The 10,980-nt window shown below is 39.0% G+C and overlaps 1 protein-coding gene across 1 annotated transcript in view; it reads right to left on the bottom strand.

Annotated features, from left to right (window-relative positions):
- ROS1 (ROS proto-oncogene 1, receptor tyrosine kinase) overlaps positions 1-10,980 on the bottom strand; it is a 140,672-nt gene continuing 129,692 nt past the window's right edge. The window contains exon 44 of the mRNA XM_060190561.1: positions 1-1,434. Within this exon, the coding sequence (XP_060046544.1) occupies positions 1,124-1,434 (311 nt within the window). The 3' untranslated portion in view covers positions 1-1,123. The remainder of the gene's footprint in view (positions 1,435-10,980) is intronic.

The raw sequence follows: 10,980 nt of genomic DNA, 5'->3' as shown, positions 1-10,980 counted from the left end.
TTTAATTCAAAATAATTTGATACTAAAAAATCTTAATGATATATAAAATAAACATAGCAAATCAAAATAATGTTTATACTAGCTGACTTCTACCAGTGTACAAGTTACAGAGTAATTTTTATACCACCTAAATATAGAATGCTAAACTTTTGGACTTAGAGATTTTCATATGGTCCTTTTTTTTTATTAGATCACTTTATTGAGGGAATGTTGATTTACAAGATTTTATTATCACATATATACTGTTTCTTATCTCCCCATCATAGCTGTCTGCACACCTCACCCTTCACCAACTTGTCATCTTTCTCCATCACAGGACACTATGAACCCGCATCTTTTCAACCCCCATCCTGCCTTCTCCTGTTAGAGTTCTTGGGCCTGCTGCAAAGATCATAACTACTTAGAGTTTCACCCTGTATTTCCTTCTTTGTTTCTTCAGTATCATTTATAAGTGAGACTATCCAAGATGCATATTTCTCCTTCTGGCTTATTTCACTAGACAGGATCCCATTTTCATTGTGACTAATGCTACTGTTGTAAGACTCAAAATATAAAATATTTTAGAGTAGTCATTAAAGACAATATTTATAGAGAAATAATCTTCTAGATACTTCTCATGTGAAATAGAAGCTGGCTTCTATTTATATAGAGCTATTTAGTCATTTCCATATACATATACCTTCATATACATTCCAATTCATGTCTATATGCTTCTTTCCAGATAACCTATATAGCTTAGTCACCAGAACCTTCCATCAGGTCTCTGAGCCTAGCTATTTTATCATTAATAAGCCAATCCAGAAGTTTCTATGCCAAACAGACTGAAAGGCAGACAATAGCCCGAGGGGCCCTGTGGGAGAAAAGCAGTTTCCCTTCTAGATGAGAATCTTCCTAGCGATTTCAAATTCTTTTAAGTTCACCTTAGAATTCTGATGAAGGTTTTACTCTGAGTCGTTGTGTGGACTGTCACAACTGTAACTGAACAGCTTTTGGAAGCAGGGGTTTAGTCACTTTTCAGTGTTAAATCATAATCATAGACCATCGCATGTCATTCTGACAAAATTTTCTTTCCGTAACTACTTCAAGGGAGTGTTTACCTCAACTCTATTTCCCAACAGAGTTACTAATCAGACCCATCTCCATATTCACTGTGAGTGAGACAGGCGTAGTTCAGGCCTTCAGAATCACCAGGCGGTCGGTGAGCCATTTTTTTTGAGCGGAAGGAATCTTTGCCTGCCTGCAGTTCTTTCCCTTCTTTCCCCAGGCCATAAGATTCAGAATCCTTAATATCTTTAGGACCCCTGGGATTTTCTTCACTGTGAGTGGATTCTGGTACAAGTACCATATAGTTTAGCCCTTCTTGGTTCTTTGTTTCCATTAAAGCAACTGATGTAACACCATCTGAATTCAAGCAGGTCATGTTGCCATCTTCATCTGTAGAAAAATATATATACATATAGATTATTCTATCATCCATTTCATAATCTTTATTTATAATATACAGACTGCATGAAGATTTTAATAGCACCAGCTATTATATATTAATTCAAATATATTTATGAGGAACATCAAGGGAATGCAGGATAAATGACATTTAAAATTTTTTATTAGTGATTTAATAATGATTAACAAGATTATAATATAACAGGTACAATTTTATACAGTTCCCACTACCAGAGTTCTGTGACACATCCCCTCCACTGGAAACTCCCCCATGCCCCCCTTTTTTTTTAATCCCTCTGGGAGTATGGACCAAAATTCTCTATTGGGTACAGAAGATGGAAGGTCTGGCATCTGTATTTGCTTCTCTACTCAGCATGGACATTGGCAGGTTGATAAACAACATTTTCTCCCTATCTATAAGGTACTTCAGTCTAGTTAGGAAACTATTACTATTACTATTACTAAGAAGATGAGGTCATTTTCAGCCCATCTTGGATGGAGCTTGAAGAAATCATGTTAAGTGAAAAAAATCAGAAACAGAAGAATGAATATGGGATGATCTCACCCACAGGCAGAAGTTGAAAAGCAAGATCAGAAGAGAAAACACAAGTAGAACCTGAACTGGAATCAGTGTATTGCACCAAAGTAAAAGACTCTGGGGTGGGTGGGTGGGTGGGTGGGTGGGGAGTGGACAGTACAGGTCCTGGAAAAGGATGACAGAGGACCTAGTGGGGGTTGTATTGTTATGTGGAAAACTGAGAAATGTTATGCATGTACATTCACTGTCAAATGTAAAACATTAATCCCCCAATAAAGGGGAAAAAGAAGGAGGAAGAGGAGGAGGAAGAGGAAGAAAAGGAGGAGGAGAAAGAAGAAGAAGAAGAAGAAGAAGAAGAAGAAGGAGAAGGAGAAGGAGAAGGAGAAGGAGAAGGAGAAGAAGAAGAAGATGTTGAGGTATGCAGGGGGAAGGGAGGAGAAAGTGACGAGAGCACAGATGTGATGAACTCTACCATGACTGCTAGATCAGGTGTTGACCTTCACGGTAGGAATTAAGCCACCACAGGCTGAGCCTTTTGGTCTAACACACTCTTTCGTCCTGACACACCAGTTAAATACCTTTTAGTAAAACTGTTCCTTCAAGTAATCTTGTCACTTCTTAAAGTAATATTTATTGCATGTTCATTATATGCTAGAGTGTGATATATATATATATGAAACAAAACTGTTGCTCTCTGTAGTTTTATATTCCAATAGCTGGGTGGGAATTGGGGGGGGGTATTGGCAGACAATAAACTAGTAGACAAGTAAATCTGTGACAGATGGTGATAAGCACTATGAAGAGATTTTTGACATAAAGGGGGGTGGGGCGAGAGAATAATAGTAGTAATGAAAAGAGACTGTGTCAATCAATTTCAGTAAGGACCAGAGAGAATTCATCATGTGGGTATCACAGGAAGAATATTCAAGGGGGTGGAGGGCAGGCGATGGTGCACCCATTTAAGTACACATAGTACTGAGTGTAAGGACCTGCATAAGGATCCAGGCTCGAGCCCCTGGCAGGAAATGCCTCACAAACAGAGAAGCAGGTCTGTAGGTATCTTTCTTCCCCCTCTCAATCTCCCCCTCCCCTCTCAATTTCTCTCTGTCCTATCCAAAAAAATGGATAAAATAGTAGCCAAGAGCAGAGGATAAAAAAAAAAATTCAGAGGCCAGATGGTAGTGCATCGGGTTAAGCATACATGGCGCCAAGCGCAAAGACCTGCTTAAGGATCCCGGTTCGAGCCTCTGGCTCCCAACTTGCAAGGGGGGGGGGTCGATTCACAAGCAGTGAAGCAGGTCTGCAGGTGTCTATCTTTCTCTCCCCCTCTGCCTTTCCCTCCTCTTTCCATTTCTCTCTGTCTTATCCAACAACAATGACAGCAATAGCAACAACAATAATAATAGCAACAGCAATGATGGACAACAAGGGCAACAAAAAGGGAAAAAAAGTGGCCTTCAGGAGCAGTGGATTTATAGTGCAGGCACTGAGCCCCAGCAATAACCCTGGAGGAAAAAAATAAATAATAAAAATAAAAGAGAAAAAAATTCAAGGGGGGGAAACAGCAGAACTGAGGGTCCCAATGCAGGAGCATTTTAGGTATGGGTTGAGAAAGCGGTAGTCAGCGTGACTGTCCTTCCTCAGCTGATGCCCTGGCAAAAGTAGAATTTGAAACCACTAACTGTAATGAGTAAATAATTAAAACTGGCATGCTTATGACCTCTGAAGACTGATGGAGAATGGATTATCTGAAACAGGCTGGGGGTATGGGTCGACTTGCCAATGCCCATGTCCAGCGGGGAAGTAATTACAGAAGCCAGATCTCCCACCTTCTGCACCCCCAAAAAGAATTTTGACCCATATTCCCAGTGAAGGAAGAAATGATAGGGGAGAGATGAGAGATAACCAGAGAGCTCTGGACTCCATAAGGTCCCAGAGAGAGAAAAGTGAAAAAGGAAGAATATTAGGAAGTAGTAATAAGTGTAGATGTGACTTATAAAGGAAGAGAAGCTGGGACCATGGGGGGGGGGAAGGGTAAATATATACAAATATAGACAATTGTAGAGATGATGGTTATCTGATGTCCGCAACCTTAGAAGAACTACTGTAGCTTCCAACAGAGGGAATGGAGGTACAGAACTCTGGTGGTGGGAACAGTGCAGCATTGTACCCTTGTTACCTAGTAACTTGTAAATCAATATTAAATCACTAGGGAAAGATAGAGAGAGAGAGAGAGGGAGAGAATGGCTTATCTCAAAAGACTGGTAAGGAATGGACACAGACCTAGAAAAAAATGAGATAGGAGAAGAATTAACAAAAAATAACCACAAGATTTGGAAGATAACTGGTGAAAGAATAGGATTTGCATACCTGGCTGAATATTGGTACCACTATAAGCCAGAGTTGAGGAGTGCTCTGGTCTCTCACTCCCTCATAAAAAGAAATAACTTTTAAAAAATGTAACACTATTGTTGTTAATAATTACAGAGAAAGGGCAGGAGTAGATAGCAGAATGGTTATGCAAAGAGACTCTCATGCCTGAGGCTCCAGAGTCCCAAGTTCAATCCCCCTGCACCACCATAAACCAAAGCTGAGCAGTGCTCTGATTAAAAAAAAAAAAAAAGGAAAAGAAACGGGGAAAAAAATCTTGTTGAAACTTAAGAACAGAGTTTCTAGAACATTCTGCAAAGTTCTAGCAAAAGGTAAATGAACAACATAAAGATACAGATATAGATGCATATTGTGGGAAGTGCTTTTCATAAATATTTTCTGATTTCTGAGTATTTCCTGGAAGAAAAAACTTACGATCAAAAAATAATACTGTCTTATCACAAAGCATCGTATTTTCCAAACCAGAAACATTTCAGGGGCAGAAGATAGTTCATCAGACAGAGCGCAAACTTCACCATGGGTAAGGAACCAGGTTCAAATCCCCAGCCTCCACATGGGCTTCCCACGCAAAGGGTGAGCTTCACAAACAGTGGAGTGGTACTACGGTATCTCTCCATCTCTCTCTGTTTCTACCTTTCTGTCTCTTACTCTTAAAAAAAAATAGTTTAGGGAGTCGGGTGGTAGTGCACCGGGTTAAGTGCACGTGGTGCAAAGCGCAAGGACTGGGGTAAATATCCCGGTTCTAGCCCCCAGCTCCCCACCTGCAGGGGCGTCGCTTCACAGGCGGTGAACCAGGTCTGCAGGTGTCTATCTCTCTCTCCTCCTCTCTGTCTTCCCCTCCCCTCTCCATTTCTCTCTGTCCTATCTAACAACGACGACATCAACAACAACAATAATAACTACAACAACAATGAAAAACAACAAGGGCAACAAAAGGGAAAATAAATATAAAAAATAAAAATAAATTTAAAAAAATAGTTTGCTGAGAGTAGTAGAACCATCTATAATACATACAAAGCCCTAGTAAAAACCTAGATGACAGAGAGAGATAGAGAGAGAGAGAGATTTCAAATGATAGATGAGGATTCTTTTCTCCACATCATCCTTCCAGCATTAGAACATCCAAACAAGAGCTGCTACTGATTGGGCTATCAACCCTCTGTACCTAATCCCCAGGTTGGGATTATTTGGAATGAATTTAAATTTAAATATGAAGGAAGTACTGAACTTTTTTTCCTGATGGAATTTAGTTGATTTACATAGAGTTCATTACAAATCACTCTTCTGTCTCTCTTACTAAAGTAACATTTATATTTGAGACCCTTTCCAACTGCTGAAGAGAAAAATGGCAGAGCTTGGGGTTACAAGGCCCTTTGACTCCATCTCTTCTTCACCACCATTGGTCAGATATCATCACAGTAAATTATAAACCACACAAATAGACAGTGTTATAAATTACCTCCCTCCACAGAAATAATTGTATTAAATACCAAGGTAGATCGGCGCCTAATTTCTGAATTCCTAGGAAGGGTCCTACTCTTAAAATCATTGTTAATATATACATACTTAGTGGCCATAAGACACTCGTAAGAGGGAGTCAGGTGGTAGTGCAGTGGGTTAAGCACACATGGCATGAAGCCCAAGGACCAACATAATAATCCTAGTTTGAGCCCCAGTTCCCCATCTGCAGGGGAGCCACTTCACAGGAGGTGAAGCAGGTCTGCAGGTGTCTATTTTCCTCTGCCCCTCTCTGTTTTCCCCTCCTCTCTCCATTTCTCTCTCTCCTATCCAACAACGACAACATCAATAACAACAACAATAATAACTACAACCACAATTAAAAAACAAAAGCAATAAAAGGGAAAATAAGTAAATATATATAAAAAAGAAACTCATAAGAATAGTTCACTAGTCATAACAAAAGTAGTGAAAGGATCATAAAGTGCTAGGAAGAAATAATATTTTTAAGTTTATACAGTCCTGTGATCCATATAATTAAAACTATCCCTGAAGGGCTTAAAAAAAAAAACAAAAAACTAAACTGGGCTGGGGATATAGTGTAGTAGTTATACCAAAAGACTTTCATGCCTGAGACTCCAAAAATCCCATGTTCAACCCACATCATCACCAATAGCCAGAACTGAGCAGTGCTCTGAAATAAATAAATAAATAAATAAAGTTTTAACAAATATGTAAAGCTATAATATAAGCCTAGCTGACTTTTACGCCTTTTATCAATTACATTTCCAACAAAATGTGGTTTTATCTTTTCTAGTTGTTCAATTATTTGAGATTCAAATGTTGAAAAAAAAAAAACTTTGTACCTATAGATCTTTTTTTTAACCAATTCTGGTGCTTTGATATATCAAGGAAAAATTAACTCAACTCCTTCATCAGTTCATAATACTTGAAGCAATATTTTGTAACTTGATCCTGACAAGCTCTCATTAATTAGCACATATTATTGGATGAAGAACATATGAGAGATAACAGAGGAAGTGTCTAGTTTATTTATGCTTGAAAACTGAATAAAAGGACTATAAGTGAAACTATAAAACAGAGATTCTGAACACAGCCAGCATGAACTCAGCAATCCTCCCTTTAAAAGAAGAATTTTTTTTTTTTTAATAAGTAAAGACTTCAAGTAACACAGAGTATTTGCAGATGAGACGCAGACTGGTTGACTGACTATGTTTAGAACAGCAGAGGAACATTTAGATTTGTTTCCTGTAGAACTCTCTGGGACTGATGAGGTGATTGTTTACACAAATGTTTGATGAAGTCACTGGGCTATTTTTACTAGGTGCCCAGATACGTTACTAATCTTTCTATCCTGTCTCTACTTCATTAGGTTAGTAGGACCATAAAATATGCATGGTATCACTGCTTCCTAAATCCTGATGCTCTTTATATTTTTCCTCCCCAAAAATCCATACAATGATTTTTTTTAAATCTTATTACATATCTCTAGCAATAGTAAAGAAAACAGATATTTTACAGCTTTATTAAATGTGCCCACCAGTCTGCAAATGAACAAATTATTATTAAACACATTCACTTTTATTTGAAATGTAAAGTTTAAGTTTTCCTTGAAGGGGATTATTCCATGATTTTTTGCGCAACCCCCGACTATTCCACGATTTCTGACCTTTGGAAATATTCAAACTCTGCCCTTCATTCTATTTTTCTTTTCTTCTTTGCCCTTTTTCTTCCATCACATCAATTATCAAAAATTTTAAAGATGTCAATGTCTCTTTTCATTTCTTTTTTTTTATTTATAAAACAGAAATATTGACAAAACTATAAGATAGGAGAGGTACAACTCCACACAATTCCACACAATTCCGTATCCTATCCACTCCCTGGATAGCTTTCCTATTCTTTACCCCTCTGGGAGTGTGGACCCAGGGTCATTATGGGGTGCAGAAGGTGGAAGGTCTAACTTCTGTAATTGCTTCTCTGCTGGACATGGGCAATGGCAGGTCAATCCATACTCCCAGCCTGTCTCTCTCTTTCCCTAGTGGGGTAAGATCTGAGGAGGTGGGGCTCCAGGACACATTGGTGGGGTTGTCTGCCCAGGGAAATCAGGTTGTTATCATGGTAGCATCTGGAACCTGGTGGCTGAAAAAGAGTTAAGATATAAAGCAGAACAAATTGTTGACTAATCATGAACCTAAAGGCAAGAATATTACAGATGAAAAATTGGGGTCTCCATTTTGGAAAAGGCTAGTAGGTCTATTTTAGGTATATTCCAAGGGGCCCGTGACTTTACTAGTGTTTTCCTGAGACTGACAGCTAATAGGTAGGTGGACCCAGATATATAGTCTATAGTCTGGGGAGATGGTGTCATAGTTGGAAAAAGGACACACTTTCCTGCATGCTTCTTTCAATTCATATCAATTGATATTGCATCTGCTGATCCCAACCTAAGCAATGCAACCAGTACCAATTCAGCATGTTACACTTTGGACTGTGTCCAGAGACATCAGGCGTGGAATGTCAACCCTTCAGCTTCATTAGTCTGGTGAGGCCATTCCTAGATCATAGGACTCCTTAATTCCATTTCGGGTGGCACACTTCTTAACAAAACCTCAAAACCTAAATATAGACCAGGGTTCATGAGATAGGGCATATGTACACATGTACCCATAAGTTAGGGGAAAACATATATACCTTAATGCAAAAGGGCACGATAGTTTGCAGTGAGTCAATAAATGAAGCAAGCAAGTAGAAAGACCTAAAAAGACATCTTAAAGTACCTAATGAAACAGTTTCTACTTAGACCCTCCTCACCTACCTCCTATTACAAGTCCCTCATTCACTCCAAAACTAACCTTGTCAGACAAAGTAAGGACTACAAAAGCTGAATAAGGGCAAGAAATCGGCATACTTTAATTATGACTCTAGTTACTACCAGGCCACCCCATCACCTGGGGTCCTACTCAGGGAGTCCTGGGATTCCCACACAGACATAGGCCTACACCTCTAACAGATCCCTCTCACCACTCTGACTGGTCATCTCCATCAGGAACAACATGATGGACCCCTCTGTGGGCCTCTATAGGACCTTGCCCTCAGTGTGAATCCACAGTGGTAGGAAATGTTCCATTCTCCAAAGGGAGGTTGGATAACATACTTTACCTACCACCTGAGGAAGATAGATCCTGAAATTAGTGTAGCCTAGAATGTTCCTAGTCAACGCCCATGTCCAGCAGAAAAGCAATTACAGAAGTCAGACCTTCCACCTTCTGCACCCCATAATGATTCTGGGTCCATACTCCCAGAGGGATAAATAGAGAAGCTATCAAGGGAGGGGATTGGATACAGAGTTCTCGTGGTGGAATTGTACCCATCCTATCTTATAGTCTTGCCAATATTTCCATGTTATAAATAAAAAATTTTTAAATGCCAAACAAACAAAAAACCACTACACTGAGATACAATCTCACACCCAAGAAAATGGCTTACATCAACAAACCAGGAAATGACAGATGTTGGAGAGGTTGTGGAGAAAAAGGAACTCTGCTATACTGTGGAAATGCAAGCTGTCACAGTTCCTTTGGGAAACTGTATGGACAATCTTAAAACAAATAAAAATGCAATTACCTTATAACGCAGCAATACCACTCTTAGGCACTTATCTAACAGATACTCAAACACTAATTTGAAGGGATTATATGCACCTCTATGTTCATAGCTCCATTATTCACAATAGCCAAGGAGTGGAAGCAGCTTAAATGCTCATCGACAGATGACAGGATAAAGAAGTTATAGAAGGGAGTCGGGCTGTAGCACAGCAGGTTAAGCGCAGGTGGCGCAAAGCACAAGGACCGGCATAAGGATCCCGGTTCGAACCCCGGCTCCCTACCTGCAGGGGAGTCGCTTCACAGGCGGTGAAGCAGGTCTGCAGGTGTCTATCTTTCTCTCCTCCTCTCTGTCTTCCCCTCCTCTCTCCATTTCTCTCTGTCCTATCCAACAACGACAACAACAACAATAATAACTACAACAATAAAACAACAAGGGCAACAGAAGGGAATAAATAAATAAAATAAAATATAAAAAAAAGAAGTTATAGAATATATTTTTCATGGAATACTACTCTACAATCAAAACAGGTGATATTGTGTCCTTTGGGACAAAGTGGTTGGAACTGGAGATTATTTTAGTTAGTGAAATGAGGAAAGAGATGAAAGACAACTACTGGATGATTCCACTCATAGGTGGAATCTTGAGATCAGATACACATGAACTTGAAAAAAAAAGAAGCAACCTTCTTTCTAAGGCTTGTGAGAACTATGGTGATGATCTTTGGGAGCTGAGAAGGTGAGAATACAAAACTTTGGTGGTAGGTGTGGTATAGAGCTGTACACTGAAACCTTACAATCTTGTAACATATTATTAATAACAAGTAATTTTTTTTAAAAAATAACAATAAGAAGAAAGAATATGAAAGAAAATATGGTTGCCTGGCAGAAGAGAGAGGAAGTATATCATGAGAAAAATACAAATATCAAGGTAATTAGACAAAACTCGAGAAAAATGGAAAAGAAGTTCTATACAAACCAATGTTAATAGTGTTCCCTAAACCGAGAGTCTATAACTCAGCTCTACATTTGAGGTCCAAGCTGGTGTGTAGGATGGAAGAGAACAGACTTCCTTAAAATATACTATAACATGTTCATTCTTTCCCTATTACCTTAGACTATGAATGTAGGTGGTATGTGCAAGTGTAATGTGTCCTTTGTGACTAAGCGGATGGGAGTGACAGTGATTATGATTAGGGAGGGAGGGAAGGAAGGGAGGAAAGAAAAGAGGGAGGGGCTAAAGGAGGAAGGGAAGGATAATTACGGGACAATTTCACTCATAAGTGGAATATAGAGAAATGAAACACAAGAACTAGAAAAAAATGAAAAATATATAAAGTCAACTCATAACTTTGGTCTTGGGAAAGCTATGGTGGTTACCATTTTGAAGGGGGAGACACAGACCTTTGGCAGCGGAAGTAGTGTGGAATTATACCCCTGTTATTGTATAAACTTGTAAGTTACTGCTAAATCACCAATAAAACAGTTTTTAAATATAAGTAGAGTCATAAATGGAGTCATATC

This window comes from Erinaceus europaeus, chromosome 4 (genome assembly GCF_950295315.1).
Source record: "Erinaceus europaeus chromosome 4, mEriEur2.1, whole genome shotgun sequence".
Classification (NCBI taxonomy): Eukaryota; Metazoa; Chordata; class Mammalia; order Eulipotyphla; family Erinaceidae; genus Erinaceus; species Erinaceus europaeus.
The sequence above is the reverse complement of the archived record's forward strand: the minus strand, read 5'-3'. Positions and strand labels throughout refer to the sequence as shown.